The 18,538-nt window shown below is 41.1% G+C and overlaps 2 protein-coding genes across 2 annotated transcripts in view; one reads left to right on the top strand and one right to left on the bottom strand.

The window, feature by feature from the left end:
• Positions 1-311: 311 nt before the first annotated feature.
• On the top strand, positions 312-1,563 carry prlh2 (prolactin releasing hormone 2). Its single transcript, XM_034560731.1, has 2 exons — positions 312-462; positions 1,243-1,563. Exons 1-2 carry the CDS (start codon positions 312-314, stop codon positions 1,446-1,448), a joined length of 357 nt encoding a protein of 118 aa, XP_034416622.1. The 3' UTR covers positions 1,449-1,563.
• A 2,774-nt stretch (positions 1,564-4,337) lies between these two features.
• myrip (myosin VIIA and Rab interacting protein) overlaps positions 4,338-18,538 on the bottom strand; it is an 80,864-nt gene continuing 66,663 nt past the window's right edge. The window contains 16 exon segments of the mRNA XM_034560406.1: positions 4,338-4,381; positions 5,804-5,866; positions 6,040-6,087; positions 6,090-6,132; positions 6,275-6,436; positions 6,536-6,663; positions 6,666-6,726; positions 9,343-9,405; positions 9,766-10,554; positions 10,789-10,938; positions 11,542-12,074; positions 12,526-12,694; positions 14,587-14,748; positions 15,310-15,390; positions 15,644-15,741; positions 16,737-16,817. Of these exon segments, the coding sequence (XP_034416297.1) occupies positions 4,338-4,381; positions 5,804-5,866; positions 6,040-6,087; positions 6,090-6,132; positions 6,275-6,436; positions 6,536-6,663; positions 6,666-6,726; positions 9,343-9,405; positions 9,766-10,554; positions 10,789-10,938; positions 11,542-12,074; positions 12,526-12,694; positions 14,587-14,748; positions 15,310-15,390; positions 15,644-15,741; positions 16,737-16,817 (2,675 nt within the window).

The following is an 18,538-nucleotide window of genomic DNA, read 5'->3' as shown; positions in this document are numbered from 1 at the left end:
ATGGTAACAATAGTTTGTTTTTAAATCAGATTATTATATTACTATAGGAGCTGTTGGTACTCATCCTTGTGATACGATTTAAATGACTTTAATCCAATATCATGGTATTTGTTCATCTCTTATACATAATTTCCTTCTATGATTCTATGACATTAAGATATTTTTAAAAGTCTAATTGTATCAGTTTCTGCTTTTTTTCTGCTGGCTTTGTTTCACGAGTCTTTCTGTTTTCAGTGTCCTTAATTAAACGGTGAGTGATATTTTACTGACCATCCGTCCGGATCCTCTCGGGTGCGTTCAGGTACTACAGCATGCTGCCGTGTGTCCGGCACTGCGTCCTGACGAGCCGCTGGCTGCCCGCAGCTCTGGCGCTGCTCCTCCTCGTCTCCTCCAGCTTCAGCTGCGCTCACAGCGCCACGGTGAAGCACGACTTCCACATTGTTCACAATGTCGACAACAGAAGTAAGACGTGGTTTTGTGTGTTTATTGTAACCAGAGGGAGACTTGTGAGACTTAAGAAGACAGACAGAAAAACGGTAAGACATATTTTAGAATATACAGAATGTTTATGGTCTGCTTTTGGCTCTTAGTGGTGAGTTCAGTGACTTTCTTCTACTTCTTATTCCCGTAGGGATTTGTTGTAAGATACTTGAAAACATCCTTCTTCTTCACTATTAGATTTAACTTCTAGAAACGAGTAGGTTGTCAATAGACTGTTTGTGTTGCAATTACTGGATTCAAATAAGCCATCTTGATTTAAAGGACGATGCTCAACACGTTCGCTTACGATGAAGAATATCCTTATCCCCTATGTGTGGTATTATTTTGTTACTGTATTTATTTGTATTGTACAGTGGTCCCAGTGATATGTGCATATTAATGTATTTTGAATGATTTATTATATATTGAACAGAAGTTTTGTGATACTATGTTCTTCATACTTTACCATGCTACAGTAATACACCGTAAATATATCCATTTGTATTTGTACTTATACCACAATGACTTCAAAATCATTTCTCCATATAGTTCCTGAATGCATCAAATCAGTTTAGAAAATAATCTAATGTTCACATTGTGCTAATCTATATTAACACTTACAAAAGAAACTAGAGACAAAAAACAAAGACAACATATTTTTTAGTTTTTTAGGACCACATGACTTATTTTCACTCAAAGGTAAACATCTGATATTATTGTACACATAATTAGCTCCATTAATGTTCTTGGTCTGGTGTCCAGGTCCAGAGATAGACCCATTCTGGTACGTGGGGCGTGGGGTGAGACCCATCGGGCGCTTCGGGAAGAGGCACAGCAGCGTGGAGGCTCTGGGCAGCAGAGGGGTGCAGCCTGTCCTCCTGACTTTAGGGCTGCTGCTCAACAGCCTCAGAAACAAGGACAACTTCGGGAAAGTGCTGGATGGGGAAGACAGGGATTGGTTACCGTGACAGCAAGTCCTACTCCCTTCATCTACAAACTCTAGAGTGTCTTCATTTTTTAAAATCTTGATTGAGTTGATAAACTTGTTTGCTCTAGCTCTTACCTGTATTTCTCTCTGGTGTCTGTTGTGAGGCCTTGGTTGATAGGATCCTTGATATCTGTACATACAAATGCATTCTATATTGATTAATAAACCAGGATGTTGTGATTATATCTGTTCGTCACTTTGTCTGTAGCCTTTCTGTATTTGCAGGTGCAAAACAAACAAAAAATTTCTTTCAAAAAAGGAAAGCTTTACTTTTACAATTTTTATTCATTTCATAATACATTTTTGTCTCGGAGTGCTGTGGCACATAGAGAAACTGTATTTTTTGCTTGTTAGTATTTTTCCCAACAAATGGATTGCAACAAACGATTGCACGTTAAATTGAATGGCCCGCCTGTGGAGCTGTGCACAGTGAACCTCATCGTATCATTCACACTGGATTTAAACAGGAACAAAAGTAACATCTGTTTTTAGTTCTGTGTGAATATCTGGGACACAGTTACATATTATATTAGACTTCCTGTGTGAATCCAGCCCTACAAGTCATGACAATTATACACAGTCTCTTGCACACAACACTGAAAGATTGGTCAACTATGATTGGGCAATACACATAATATTCTATATCATATTCATCTTTTCACACATATACATATATTAATAGATTCTGTGATGAGATTATTATTATTCTTTTTACATTAGAAAAATACAGGACACTGATGATTGGACCCTTGTGGCTGTGCTTCTTGTGGGAAATTTTACATACATTTTGATAAAATCACAAACATGCTTTTATACATCAACACCTCCGGCAGAACAAGATTGACAAAAGTACAGGATCAATGTGCAAAACCCGAGATGTGAAAGGCTGGGATGAAAAGGTCACTAATAGAAGGGGCAGAGCATTCATACAGAAGATCACACCTCTTAATTCAAGCAGTCCATGAGGAAATCCAACTGAGATTCTGACTAATGTAAGTGGTCAGTGTAAAAAAAAAAAAATGAAAGGCAGAATTCTCAAATCTAGTGTTTAAGGAGTACAAATACAATATGAATCGTACAAGCTACTCCAAAAATGCTTGTCGTCACCCATGCTTTTGTAACATTTACCACCGTCATTACTGGCAGAATATCAGATGTAATGCAGGCATAGACTGAGAGCACTTTGAGTCATCACACATGAGAGAGTCTGATAGGACTGACTGAGGAGGGCTCCATTGAGGAGAGAATAAAGCCTTTAATTTGCAATAGTTTAGTGGTATATCATAAAAATGTTCAGGAAGTACAAAAATAAATTGCTTGTAACAAAATCATGGTTTCATGGCATTTGTTATATAGCCCGTCAGACTTCATTATGTAAAAATCTTTACAAGATTTTCTGAATGTAACACAAAAGTTCACACATGAGAATACATTTTTTGTTGAAATAAAAGGCCACAATGTTTGAAAGTAAACAAAGAAGATGACTTTGGGTTGAAGAATACTGCACGAGGGAAGGCTGTCAGATCAAACCTGAATGTCAAACAAAGACTTGTGTCGAGTTTATCTGACGTTTAAACCTTATTTTAACTAATTTCAATGTCAAAGCTTCCACATTAAGGCTGTCTTTTTCCTTTTCTCCAGTTAATCTTTATAACTTGAATTTATTTAAGGAATAGTTGGACACTATGGGAAACACACTTTTTCCCTTTCTTGCTGAGAGTTCGATGATAGATTTGGTGCCACTTTTGTGTCTGTAGTTCTACTCTAAAATACTGGTGACTTGCTTAGCTTAGCTTAAAGACTGAAATAAGAGGAAACAGCTAGCCAGGCTCTCTCTGAACAACATCTGCCTTTTTGCACAGTTTAAACGTTTAAACAATAGATATATTGGTTCATCAGTGGGCTTTAGAAGTGCTGCTTGGTTAATATTTCTATCTATTTAAACAGAGTCAAGCCAGCTGTTTTTCTATTGTTTCCAGCCTTTATGCTAAGCTATGCTAACATACTACGTATTCACTGCGGAGACGTTACAGTGGTATCAATCTTCTCATGTAACTCTTGGCAAAAAAATAAACCAAAATTCTTCTTCTGCCTATTTTATTTGAGGATGTTGACAACGTTTTAAAGTGTGCTTTGTGTTCTATTATTGCCATCTAGCTAAAAATATGTTGGCCCTGATACTTTGTGTTTCTAAACACTTTCGGGTAGGTGCATGGATCCTTAAAATGGTTAAAATTTCAAAAGGTGTAACATCGTTCCCCAAATTAGGATTACTATCTGCTGGCTGTGTGTGTCTGTGTGAAAACACAGACACCAAAAAAGCTGTGCATGATCCATTCATGTCAAGTACAAATGATGAGACATTTCACTGAAGATGCAGTATAAAACACGGCTCAGCCTCTTTTTGGGACACTGAATCACAGAAAGTTTCACATGATTTTTCTACGTCTTCATTATACAGTAAATCACAATACTCTTGCAAACAGATAGAAAAAAGTAAATGAGTTATTTTTGCTGTACATATATTCTTTTTCAGTTGGGTCATGAGGAGTGTTCGCGGATGTTTAAGGCAGAGACACAGACTGTTGAGTCATCCTTGCTTGATATGATGTGCGTGGTGAGGAGGAGAACATGGAGAATGAAGTGGAAAGAGGAAAGAGAGAGTCATCCTTTCTGTGAGGCTTTTGACTGACGGGGTACCGTGCCTGGCTGAGGGCTGAGTGCTTGGTGGGTCACACGGGGCAGGTGTTGGCCCCTGCTTGGCCTGCAGCTGGAGGCGGACACTGGGTCAAGGCACTGGATGAGACGGACCCCCGTCCCTGGGGCTCTGAAAGTGGGCCTGAGGGACTCGTTGTGCTGCTGACTGTAACTACGGCCGAAACACTTTAACCTGCTGCTCGGGCTCCAACTTCTCTGAAATGCAAAAAAAAGCATTTAGCAAATCAGACTTTTAAAGAGATATCTCGAGCAAAACGATTAGGTTGTCCAGAAAAAGAAACTATTATTAACATATGATTCAGCCGACTTGTATCTAAAGGGCAGCACAGTCTCCCCAGCCATACATCTTGAGCATAATGTATGATGGATTGACAAAAAAGGACATGCGAAGCTGGAATCAATAATGATTACATGTGTTGATCACTGATTTTGCCCCATTGTCCTGCCGGCTGTCTGTCTTTGGAGCTGTGAGGATAAAGCCACCCTGAATCAGCGCTATTGTATGAATGCTGCCGAAGAAAGAAAAGAGACAGAAATGCAAATAAAGACAGCCCCAACAGAAAAAGGCCATTCACTGACATGAAAAGGAACCAACTTTTTGTTGGTTGATATAACAGCCTGTGCTGTGCCTGTTTCCATTTGGCTGCTTTACATCTAATGGAGCTTTTCAGTTATTTAGTCCCTTTTTAGCAGATGTATTCATTTTTACACCCATTTAGATGCCAATCTCTTCTTTTAGGACAAAATGCAAATTGTGAGATGTTAACTAAAAGGTCCCCTCATCTCTGTCTCACTCCCCATCTCCGGCTGTCTTTGTTTCACACACAGAGCATGTGTGCCCAAGGCTGTTAAGCAGTGATTCTGGAAAGAAGAGTTTGCATAGATGAGGTACAGTGTGTACTGTATAAGTAAGCACAGGTTACAGGTTTCACGTTACCTTTCTTTAACCTGTCTGATAAGTAGAGGGATGTACAAAAGGATGAACAGCAGCCAATGCAAAATTATTCTCTGGTTTGTTCTATGTAAGTCTAACTTGATGTTTATTCATTGGTTGGATCCTTCTTTTGTCTTTGGGTTTTGTCATGGCTCTCTCTCCTTTAATTTGTTATTTTTACTTACTTTTTTACTTTTGTAATGGCTTTGTTGTATTGCTTCCTCTAAATGCCTTTATGCATTTAATGTTTTTTTTGTTGTTGTTATTGTATTTATTTGTTTTTCATTTTTTGTTAAGCACTCTGACGTGCATTGTATGTGCTATATTAGTATCATTATTTGGTAATGACTGAAAGTAATATCTGTAGTTTGACTGTAATTGAAGATATATGATGTGTTGGTTTGGAGATAATCCATTTCTGGTTCATATGAAAGTAGTTTTGCACACAGAAGGTATGCTCATCCAACTTCAGCAAATACTTTTGTTTTTAATTTTAGTTTCAAGCACTACGCCCTATATATACTTTAGTTAGACCAAAACATAATACAAAAAAAATGTGTAGGTTTGTATTTGTCATTGTTCAGACTATGATATTCCTTATTGTTTACATTTCATTTATTTATGCATTCACACACATCTTCTTTGTGTGTAAGTTTTGTACAAAATGAAAACTTGTGTGGTACCTTTCAGTGGCGGGGCTGGAAGCTTCCTCCTTTGATGGCGTGATGAGTCCAGGGTTTGAGGCTGTAATCAGAGTGTCTGTATCATACACTTCATCAATCATTGTAACTTGCATATGTTCTTATTCAGTATCAGGTTTAGTTATTTAATTAGGGCATACATCGTCATACATACAGTATTTAATGTCAACATGTTAGCATAGAATAGTTGTAGGGTTCTCTCGGGGCAGTGAGTTACCTTCGCCTTGGCTTGAACTTGGAGAAATGATTGCAGACAGTCACATTCAACCGGCTGTTTTCAGAGCTGATATCCTCGCCTCGATGTTTGAAATCTTAAAAGGACACACAGACTTTATTTAAAAAGCACAATTCAATGCAACACTAAACATATAAAATCTGTTTTGCAATCTGTTTGGCACAAGCACAACTGAAGATAAAGACAGCTCTAGAGAAAAGGGACACATCCTCCAGTACCTGTAGTTCAGAGTGCTGAACCTGAGCAGCTGCGTTAGGCCACCTGGTCCTCCAGGAAGGCAGCTCTGTGTCTGTGGTGCCACTCTTAATACCGCGGGCACACTGCTCCAGGTCACCCAGCGCCCCCTCAAGCCCGTACACGGCACCAGCAGCCAGGTACACCTTTCAGGGGACGAGGAAACATTTAGTTCCAGCTCGACATTCAGTTTACAATAAGAATGAATCTCCACAACCTTTTGTTATTGGGGAGGACATCCTTACATTCTCCTCCATTTTGGTCAGCCTCTGGTTCAGCTTGCGGGTCTCGGAGCTGTTGGAGATGGGAGAAGCACTCATGGACTCAGATGGGGTGTAGCTCTCGCCTCCTGCCTCATCAATCAGCTCCTCGTAGCATTCAAAACCTTTAGCACCTCGGTGGTGATGCTGCAGAGAGAGGCCGCTGAGTACTTCTGCTTTATATGAAGAACACAAACACAGACACAGTACAGATTGTATAGTTAGTTTGGTTTGTTAAAGCCAAAGTATTGAGAAGCCTTTTCAGCAATGATGGGAGCAAAAGGACGTAATGCAGTAGAGAAATATATATATTTCACAGTTGTGGGACATTATAAAATCATTAGGGGAAAACATGGGTTAAAAATCACCATTTGAAAATTAAAGGGCACAAATTAACTTAACGTGGCATAACCTGAAAAGGTTTGTGTTTTTATCAGCACGTCATGTGCTCGAGCTGCACAGTTCAATCATTTAAAGAAAACTATTGTGCAGGAGTATGGACAAATCAGTTGGCCGAGATCTCCCACTATATCAAGATAATTTACAGAAAATCATGTTTTGTCATCGTGTTTTACTGCCAGTCAAAGTTAATAGGAGCAGCTTGTTCATCCAAATCCAAGCTTGTTTCCAAATGCAGGCCGTCTCTAAAGAATAATAATTCAATAGGGAGGAAGCCTAAAGAAAGCAGCTGTTTAATGAATAGATGAAAACCGTAAGCAAGATAAGAAAAGAGCAGTGAAGAGAGACAGATGTAATTCAATAATGAATGAATCACTGGCTGAAGCTTTGATCAGTAGGACCGGAGTCGTATTGATCCCTCTCAGCCAGACAGGCAGTGTGAAAGGAAGAGTTTTAAGGTGGCGACTGGAGAGGCAGGGACAAGATACAGTACTGGGTGAGAGATGAGAGGCAGCAAACCTCTTATCTTAAAAAAGAAAAAATCACTAATGAGTGATCTTAAAAAGACTTGAGAAGCAGAGATGGACGGTCTGATATAGTGACTTGGGTTGTTCGATGGATGACAACCATGAAAAACATGGATGGTTGGTAAGAGTATGATACTATGGCCAGCAAAATAGTCATCAAATAGTCTGACATGGAAGTCACAGGGACACTGATGTAGAAAGATAAACTAAAAAGATAAAGAAGTCAACAAGAAAACCGCGAAAACTTTTCAAAGATACACCTTAGGACTTATGGACCTCTGTTGTGTTGCCAAGTCAAATACTTCAGAAACATTGGACCTTTACATTGGGAACCCCTACCTCATGCAACACTTGCATTGGGTGTGGATTTAAGTGTGACATGCACAGACACAGAGATCTGTTCTTTTCGTTGTCCCTATCAGTGTTCTGATCTCTCTCTCTCTCTCTCTCTCTCTCTCTGTGAAAATCAGAAAAAATAGACCACACTAAATGTGTCATACATATTGTGAGAGATAGGCATTACCCACAGGAGCCCTTATAATGAGCCCGGCTAATGACCAACATCGACCCACACACTTTGGATGTAACACCAGGACAGGGAGTCGGCGGTGTGAGTATTTTACAGGCCTATCGACCTGCCTTCTGCGTGGGTTTTTGACCATAAACTCATGAATGGCGCGGATTTACTATGTGGAAATATCAATACTGAAACACTGCTTTTAACCTAAGGGATGGTACCTTCTACATCAAGTTAATGAAATGTGGTACATTTCAGTATTTTCTTTTTTATATCTAGACATTAACTGTGTCCGAATTTCAAAAATAATGTCTATACAGCATTGGGGAAGTACTGTATACACTTTGTCATACTTCACATTGTTTGGAGTTGGTATACAATATAGTATTCAATGTACAATTCTTACAGGAAAATAATGACACGTCATTCAAACTGTAACTCTGGAAAGTCACTATCAATCTACATTCCCAAAGGGAAAGCATTTATCTCATGTATTGTCTTTGTGCAGTGTATTGCTAGACAACAGTATACATTAACAGCACACTTAAGCTAAACCATGCAGATTAAGTGTACTTACATCTTTGGGTATTTATAGTTCATGTTGTCCCTTTCCTAGTATGAAGACACTAGTCACAAAACCTGCTTAGAGTTAGGAACATGATGCAATTTGTCTATTCATATAATTATGACAGAATTTAGTTGTTAAAGTTGATTTTGGGAGTTGCTACGTTAATCTTTTTAAGGGACTTTAAAATATATATTTTTTAAGAATGTAATTTTTATTTGTTTGATACATGGATGTATCTTGACACTATCTTGTGTACTACAATTTAAGTGTTTTAGTACAAGCTTATAATTGACCTACATCCATTCATAGGATACAAAAGTGATAACTTTAGCAACAACACAGAGTTGCTTCTTACACAAAACACAATAGGCCTGTGGCTGTTTTGCATTCTGACCTTTTCAGGTTTTTATTAATGAAAAATAAAGATATTTGCAGCTTTTCTGTGATGGATGTCTTCCAGTATGATTCTTGAAAACCCTTGCAAAGCACAGAAGGCTGAACATCTAAACTGTTACCTCTTTCCTCTATGTAAAGACAGCTACAACATGTTCTGCTACTACTCACTACCGTAGCTTCCGAGACCTGAAGCATTCTTACCTAGAAAGAAGAAAATAAACACACCAACAGCAAAAGGGAGAGTCAACCAAATCACGGATATGTTTTTGTGAGTATGTGTGGATACATGTGATGTTTGTATGCTTGTAAAGATGGAGGTTTAATTACAGAAGTATGTTCTCAAGCGTGGCACCACAGAATCCTTTTGCTTTCGCCAATATCTCACCTGCTGTAAGACAGAGGAGAGCAACTGAAGCTTCTGCTGTTGCTCCAAGTCATTCTGTCCCTCCTGATGCGCACACACAGGCACACACACACACGCACACCACACGCACACACACACACACACACACACACACACACACACACACACACACACACACACACACACACACACACACACACACACACACACACACACACACACACACACACACACACACACAAAAGCACAGAGAAAAAAGGGAAAACACAGAATGAGGGACACAGAAGGACAGCAGTGATTGTCATATAAATCAAGAGAGGTAGGTGGGACTTTTCGAGGGTTAGAAAGAAAAATAAATAAATGTCAAAAGGCAGAAAGACGACACCTAAAGCTGAAGATGAGTGGTGCACACAAATCTACTGTACTTGCTTCTATCCTCCTTACCGGGTTGTCTGACAGCACCCCCTCCTGGGAAGAAGGTGTAATAGCAGGCGAACTTGCGCTGGATCCACTCCGTCTTGCTCCCAGTTTCTGTCCCGTCTCTTTCTTCACATCTCTTTTATGTTGTCTCTTACTTTGTCCGTTAAGCTCTCTCTTATCTCCTCCCTTATGCTCCTGGTCATCTCCACACTCTTCCAAACATTCCACTCCTATCTCTAACCTCCTCTCCCTAACTCTTCCTTCCTCTCTCATTGAAGGACTCTTTATTAGTCTCTCACTTCTTTCCACCTCTTGTCCATTCACTTGTTCCACTGTTTCACTTGTTTTCTCTATTTCCTTAGCGCTGGTCCCGTCTCTTAATCTGTCACTTCCCTTCTGCCTTTCTCTTTCAGTGTCTTTTGGCTGCGACTTCTCTTTCTGTCCATCGCTTTCTTTCTCTGACTGTTTGTCCACGGGCCGCTCTGTGCACTCATCCTCAGATGAGCTGCTGTCTTTGCTTTTGGCACGGCTGACCAGCTGGCTGAGTCTGGATCGTAACTCCTCTTCTAAAGGGCCTCCTGGCCCTGAACCGCTGGGCGAGTGCTGGGACCCTGGAGCCAGAGAGTGGGGCTGTGGAGGGCTGGGGGCCAAAGAATGTTGGGCCACTGTGTCCAAGTCCTCTGGCTCGGGTGTCATGGCATCTAATTTGAAGGCGTCGGTTGCAGCTGTGGCCATTGGCATAGTGTCAGGTACGGACTCTTCCTGACTTAAACCCCTCTTCAGAAGGGCGTTGAGTAGAAAACCACTGTTCTCCTTTTTTGGAGAGACAAAGGGACATAAATACAAACTCTGTTAGCAAACATCAAATCCTCATCATTTAAAAAAAGAGTACAAACAAGAATAGCTGAACCGATGAGTGAGCCTAAACTGCATCACATATCACATCAGCCTCCCAATGGTAAACACTGTTTTACACTACATTTCTCACACGTGGGAATTTAAAGACACTGACTAACACTAGTTACAACTGCAGGGGAGAAGTCTTACCTGCACTAAGGGGTAGATGGACTGCGTGTAGCTCTGGCCTCCAGGTCTGCTCTGCTCTGTTGATGACTCTCTCTTGCTTTTCCTGCGTCGCCGTGATCTTCTGACCGGATCACTCTGCCTCTCCTCAGCCTCGCTGCTGTCTCCCATCACCTGGGAACAGACAGGTGCAGTTATGAGGTACTCGTACTTGCTACTTTATCCCTCTAATTGACAACATTTCAGTGGGAAATACTGTACCTTTTACTCCACTACCTTTATCTGGTAGCTATAGTTACTGGTTATATTTCAGAATAAGATTATAGAAAAAAACATACAAAAAATGTTGCCTCAAGATTTTTTAAATAATTGTATTAAAAATAGCGGTTCAAGGCACACAGAGTTGAAATTATCCAATTCACAAAAAGAGCAACGTTCAGAGAAAAGTCCAAAGAACTTAACAGATTTGGGCAGAATTATTGGACTACTAACTGGATATAAAGGGGATAAAACAATAATTGAATCTAATTATATTATAATATTTCAAACAAAAGAGCCAAGGAGAAAAGGATAATTTGGTAAATTATTTGAACATGATTTTACTTATAATTGCGTATTTTTGTAGTATTAGTACTTTTTCTTAGAGTTGTTCCATGTTCAGTCTGCTACATAATGAGACACAGACTGAGTCTCATTTACTCTCAAGTTCAGAGTAAATTCATCTCATCTAATAATATAAGCCACATTATTTCCATAAGACAATCCAAAGTTTCTCACCTTGGGGTTAAAGTTGACGTCCAGTGCCTCTGAGTGGAGTGGGTACGGAGAGAGGTTCTGGTGAAGGTGTTGGTGTTGGTGGTAGAGCGGCTGGTGAGGAGGGTGCAGGTGTGTGTCCGGCGGCCCTTTCCTCCTCAGCACGTTGTGAGGCGGTTTGCGAGGACATGCCGACAGCACTGATGAGGCCTCCGAGTCAGAGTTGAGAGTCTCTGTGTTGGTGTACTGGCCGGAGGACGGTGAGGTGATGGGGAGGTGCTGGGTGTACGTCCACTCCGGGTCGTGCTGCGAGTCTGTGTAGTAAGTCTCATCGGACAGTTTGCGGCGGAACTGTCGCAGCGCTGCGCCCCAGCCACCTTCGTCGTTCTCTTCGGAGTCGGATCCCATCTCGTCGTAAGCTGACACAACGCCAGACTCCTTTTCCAGCACGCTGAACACCAGGCTCTTCCTCTTGGTTAGCAGGCTGGGCCGAGACAGCTGTGAGCTATGCAGAGCGATCCAGTTACCGTCTGGGCTCTGGAGCACTGAGGATGCACCTGGAGAACATGAACAGTTTAGAGAAACTAACTCCTGGTTCCACCGGTACATTTGGCATTGGCTCTGTGCCCTTGACTTCTGTTAGAGTCACAGAGGCAACATGCAACAGCAGGAGCACTGTATTTAGCCATGTTTTTGGCAAAATAGCCATCAGGGATGAGTGTTTTGGTGCAGCATAACTTAAAGTTATAAAACTTATTAAGACATTATATGACATTTAAAAATGGTAGTAAAGCAGTAAATAGAACCCAATCATTGTTTATACATTACATTACGCTCTTATGCACTGCATCATTAAGATACAGTATATAGCAGGAACTGCTTTAATCAATGCATTGTGAATATCAAATAGGATACACAATTCCATCTGCATCTGAAAAAAAGGAGGAATCAAAGAAAAACTGACTCGCTAACTGGACATTAAACAGAGTCTGTGAGTATGATGTTTACTGGAGTTGTCCAGGCGGTCAACACTCTTCCAGCTGGGTAGGGACTTGGCCTTGACCTCCCTCTTCAGAGAAGCGTAGTCCTGCAAGCCACCGCCCGCTCCAGCACCCTCCTCCTCTGGACCCTTCTCTGGGGAGTCGTCACTGGTGAGTGAGAATGCTGACCGTGACCGCTGCAAGCAACACACAAACACACACACACACACACACACAAATAGGATTTGTGAGCAACAAAAATGCTGAAATATATAACGTTTAGACTCACAACTCTTCTGACTACTCAAAGAAGCTTCAATGAGGAAGTTGTTTGAAGTTGTTGTCTTAATTTTGGAGCATTTTGTACTTGAGTCTGAGCAGGTGCTATAGACGGGTTATTACTGCTTTGGCAGAGGCAACAGCACAGTGGCCACACAGGTCACATATTCCATATGATATCCATCTATAGTAATTACATAATATAAAAGGTGAGCACTTGGCCCATTTGGCTAGTCCACTTCCGGTCAACTGTGACTGTGAGTCAGCAACCTCATCAGCAGATGGAGCTAGAAAACAACAAAATAACAGCAGAGGCTCTGAAAGTCTCTCTTTATGTGTGTGTGTGTGTGTATGTGTGTAGGTGTGCATGTGTGTGTGTGTGTGTGTGTGTGTGTATGTGCGTGCGTATGTGTGTGTGTGTGTGTTAATGCATGATTATTAAATAAATGATAAATACATTTCGCCAGTCCTTTCATGGCAAAGGACTAAGTCTAGGATAAGGTTTTCTGGTTAGAATATGGTTTGATTAAACAGGACCCCTGTTGTTATATGTGAATCAAAACTTTGTATGTCTATATGATGTAGATTTTGAGGCTGCTCCACTGAGAATGAAAGGAGCAATATAGAGGGTGTTTAAAACTGATTCAGGTGGACGAACACACTAAAGTGAAAGGACTGACGTGTATGTTCAAGTATAGACCGAGCTGTCTAGTAGGTGACAGAAAAATGGTAGAAAAAACAAGATCAGGTGGGGTGCACCATTAAGATTACCCAGAGGATCAATATTAAGGCAGCACAGACTTTAGAGTGCATTTGCGTGCATAGAGTCTCAGTGAGTGTGTTTGCAGAGTGCTGATAAACAGAGCCCGTCCCATGGCGGGCCGAGCAGCTGAGGGGTATCCCCTCGTATTTGATCTTCGCTGAGTGAAACAGTGGGTAACAGAACGGCGATGTCAGGGGAGCGCAGCTTTGATGCTTTACTCTCACACGGGACAATGACAAATCTCCACTGCCAGGTGTGCGTACATTGCAGATTTGTGTGCGTGTGTTACCGTGTGTGCTATTTATCTCTGTGTGTTCCTGTAACCTGAGTGTGAACACATTGGGGGTTCTTTTCTCAAACCTGGAACATTTAGTGAAACAGGTAAACTTTGGATTTTCTTCTTCTCGATTGGCTCATATTTGCAATTTTTCTAATGCTTTACTCAAACCTAAAGAGCGTGTCTGCCAAGTCCAAGCAATTCTCTAAATGAGTTCCTTTAATGTTTATATGTGTTTTGTTGGAGTATAATCTATAATCTATTAAACTACACATCATGAGGATGTTAATACTGCTAATAATAATTAAATGTGTAACATTTCATGTGAGTCAAACCCCTCACTGCTGGCTTTCAATACAACAGCTACAAGATCATTAGAAAAAGAAAGAGACCAAAATGCAATGCTCAACCAGCCCACATCGTCACCACATATATGTGACCGGTGCTACTAAAGAGTTACAGGGATTTTCGGCCAAAAACAACATTCCTGTGTCTTTTAAACCTGGCAAACTCTCAGCCGGCGGCTGGTCCACCCAGTGGAACACATACCAGAACACAGACAGAGGAAGATTATACTGTGTGCTGTGAAATGAAGTGAGAACACCAAACCAGCGCTCTTTAAACACATGGTGCACGATAGAAGAACAAATGCTTCTGGCCAACGCTCAACATGTCTACACCCGACGCTGCACTTTTATTTGGACTGCAGCAGACATGGATGGCATTTGTTTTTTGTTCTTTTTAGAGATTGAGTGGAGGCAGAGACTGACCCAGAGAGAGTAGGAGGTTTTGAGGGGGTCCTGTGGTCCGATGGAAGAAGCTTGAGGCTCAGACGGAGAGGGGAGTTCACTGGGCTGGATCAGGGACTGAGTCTGAGGCCAGACAAAGTCATACTCTGTCTGCATCTCTGAACGCTTCCTCCTCTGGATGATCTGGGAAGGAAAAGAGGCAGAAGGAGAACGTGAAATTAGAAAAAGTGAGAAAGCTGTGAGGTGTGAAAGAATAAAGCAAGCTTTATAAAATTGAGAAAAAAGAAGAAGAATTGCAAATTGGAAAATGACAATGCAATCCCACGAGAGCATTATACGTCTACACTTAGGCATGAATAATTTGCTATAATGAAACTTTAAAACCAATAATACAGAATTGAATGCAATATTATGCACCGTCATCCTAAAAACAAAGCTAAAATCTGTAATATTTCATTTCACATTGAAAGACTTGATGGCCAACCACTGTTAATTATAACTGGAAAGCAATCACATAACGGCACACTTTACTTTACGAAAAGATGTCCTTTTCTCAAATGGCTCTTTATGTGTTCTCAATGTCAAAAGAAGAAAAGAGCTTTCGTTCTTTGTTTTCCTGTGGCATTTTTTAATTAAACATACTAATCAAGCTAGTCAAACTGTCAAAAACGAAGACAGAGGTGGGACCTAGCTCATTCAAGCATTCACATACAAGGGAAAAATAAACAAACGTACTCAACCTACTTTTTGTACAATTGTTGTGGCAAGTTCCTCTATGAGCTCATCTTTGTGGTCCTGTAGATACCGAGCCTCATTCTGCTTCTCCTGCACACACACACACACACACACACACACACACGCACACACACACACACACACACACACGCACACACGGTTCAAAGTGACTGAATTACTAGCAGAGTCTGTACAGACAGAAACCATGACTGCACCCCGCTGATACTGAGAGAGACGTAAGAGGCCATGACAGAGAAAGCGGGGATAGAAAAGAGGGGCAAACGGAGAAGAGAGGAGGGCGCCAGAATGAGAAAGGAAGGAAGAAAACAGAGGAGTGTCTCACCAAGCTGTCACTGAACTCCTCTGCATTAGCGATGGCCTCCTCTATCGCCTCCTCAGCGACACGCAGGGCGACTGTGAGCGTCTCGGCCATACTGTGTCCTGATATCACACACACAAGCCTCACATAAACATTTCTGAGATATTTCTGCTGTGTAACAACCTTTTCGTCCCCTAACACAAATTCCTGCCGCTCCCTTCAATCTCTGATCAGACTGTTGCCGGTTGAGTTGCATGATGGGTAATGTAGGTGGCAGGTTTTGATGAAGAAGGAGAACATGATATCTCTGGTTCTACTGCATTAATGTGTATACTTTTATACTTTTTGGGCCATCGTAATGGACAGTGTTATACAAGTGCCATTAAAAATAGATGGAGAACTTCGTAACGTAGAATAAACTGTCCATTTGAAGAGCACAGTTTAATGGAAACACAGACCCTCACACACACACACACATGCAGTTTCTGTCTGTGGGCTTCTAAAGATCGGCCATTATCTAAATTGTATATCTCGTTGCATAAACAACTCATTATTACTGGCAAACAATTTAAATAAGCTTCATCATTTAGATTGGGTCTAATGTGGTTGTTTGCAATTTGTATTTGCGTATGAAGGGCTGTGTTTGCACAGTCAATGGCATGTGGCATGTGCATGTGTGTCTAAATGTGTTGTCTGCGGTGTGTAGGAGGCTATAATTCTTTCTGTGCGTGTGAGTGCATTTGTTCAAGGCGGCATGTCACTGGTTTTATGTGTATCTTGTGGATTTATGTGTGTGAATTGTAATATATGTAGTATATGTGTAGTTTAATGATCAAACAAGAACCATTGCTCTGTGTTTCAACTCTTGTAAGTGTTGTGTAGCACTGATGTGGCATCCAGCCCTCCTCCACCCCAACAATTAATGTGCAATAAACATAACAGCTCAACCTTTTAATAAAATTGAAAAGAGGAGAAATGCAGGCTTCTTTTTTTTATTGGGCTAACACAGCAGGCAAGAAACGTCTCTAAAGTGTCAAAGATAACGTTGATTATACTGAAATTGTGGCTGAAATTAGCCGTCTGCACTGCCACAAAAACTCTGCCGTTCATCTCTCACCTTCACTCTGTTTGTAGAAGGCGGAGTCGCTGCCACAGATGCTGCCATCGTTGTCGTTGCTTTCCTCGTGAACGCTGCTTTCTAAAGGGGTGGAGAGAGAGACAAATTAAGTCTGAGGATGAAAGCCTTCAAACTGACGGCTGTCACAGAGATGCAAATATTCAGCTCATATCATACCATAATAATGTAACTGCATATTCCTTTACACTGTTGTCACATTAAAAGTAGGTTACACTGTGCACAATGTCACTGAACAAGCCCCTTTTTTGTACCCTTGTATTCCCAACTCCATTTTGTCATTTTGTCAATTTTATGTGTTTTGTCTTCTTCTTGGTGCCTTTCCCTATTGTGCATTAAAAAAAAAACACAATAAGAAACAACATGACAGTTGAAAGAAAATGATAATTCCCTTTGCCTTTCAAAGTTGTCACAAGCTGGCACATATCATAGGCATATTGTCAGTGCACATGAGCATCACCGTGTCGTGTGCCGTTTTCTTTATAGCTTATTCAGACCAGGCCTCTTGTGAGTTATGTTGTGTCTTTTTCAAACAAACTTAAAACTCTAGAGTTACAGCAAAGGGACATTCATATCATTCAAAATGAAAAATGTGTTATTATAATTCTGAGACAGGTCTACTTTAAAGAGCTGTGAAATCCCAGAGAAGGTGGAGTAGTTGTAATATCTCCGCCTTCAAAACCACATATTCCCTTAGTGGCCCATTAACTCCTGTTAGACATCTCTCTTGTGGTTTGCATTTATTGTGTGCCTGCTCATGGTCCAGCTGTTAAAATGAAGAGTGTAAATGTACGTGCAGCTTATTAGGAAGACATACTGTCAGACGGAGCAAGCACGAGAGGGTTTTGCCAGACTACCAAGGTAGAATACAACACTGGAATGAAGGGAGTCCTCTAACTGCACACACTCCAGGTACATTTTTCCATTTCATCCCCTGACCACAGACCATACCCACTCTTAAACATGGCTGCTCCAGACAAAACACAAAGAGCAGTCTGGCTCCGGTTCCACCTCTGGTCCCTACTTTAGCTAATTTCCATCCACAAACCAGAGCCAAAACCAAACCAAACCAAACCAAACCTATCCCAAACCCAGGCCCTGTTCCAAAGCTTCAGCCCCTGCTGCTGACAAAACACAACCACAACCAAACTCCATGACTCCTGAATTGGCAGGTCCCCTCGCCTCTATCATTAATCTCCTGTTGCCACTCCTGTTGAATGCTCAGGGTGGTGCGAACCACCTTCGAGCAGCCAGAACCACTCACCGATGTCTGCCATAGCTAACTGTAACACCAGCAGGAATACACAGCGATCGCTCTTCTACACCACAATGTTGCCATTGGATTCATTCTTGGTATTTCTCACAAGTATACCTATCAAAATACACAAGTTTCAAATATAAGAGCAATACGCTTTATCAAAATGATTTCAGGGGGGGTTTAATGGGCCCAACACATGAAAGTATACATAAAGGCAGGCAAACAAAAACAAATGCATCACAATCAAACAAGCTGGCATTTTCTTTTCCTTTTACCCTTGACAGCAGCAGTAACACAGACAGCTGTCAAATATGTTATACTATTTCAGCTTCACTGCAAGATGAACTGCTGTTTGTCAAAGCACTGCAAAGTCTTAGTGCAGGGCCTGTAAGCCAATCACAAACTCTCACATTACTTCACAGTGATATGTAGTGACGAGCTGTAACTCAACCAGAAAATACATTCTTTTATATATTTTTCCACATACCTAACTTCAGGCAAAATCTGCCGAAACAGTAGCTTCGTA

Source organism: Cyclopterus lumpus, chromosome 20, assembly GCF_009769545.1.
Source record: "Cyclopterus lumpus isolate fCycLum1 chromosome 20, fCycLum1.pri, whole genome shotgun sequence".
NCBI classification, from domain to species: Eukaryota; Metazoa; Chordata; class Actinopteri; order Perciformes; family Cyclopteridae; genus Cyclopterus; species Cyclopterus lumpus.
The sequence above is the reverse complement of the archived record's forward strand: the minus strand, read 5'-3'. Positions and strand labels throughout refer to the sequence as shown.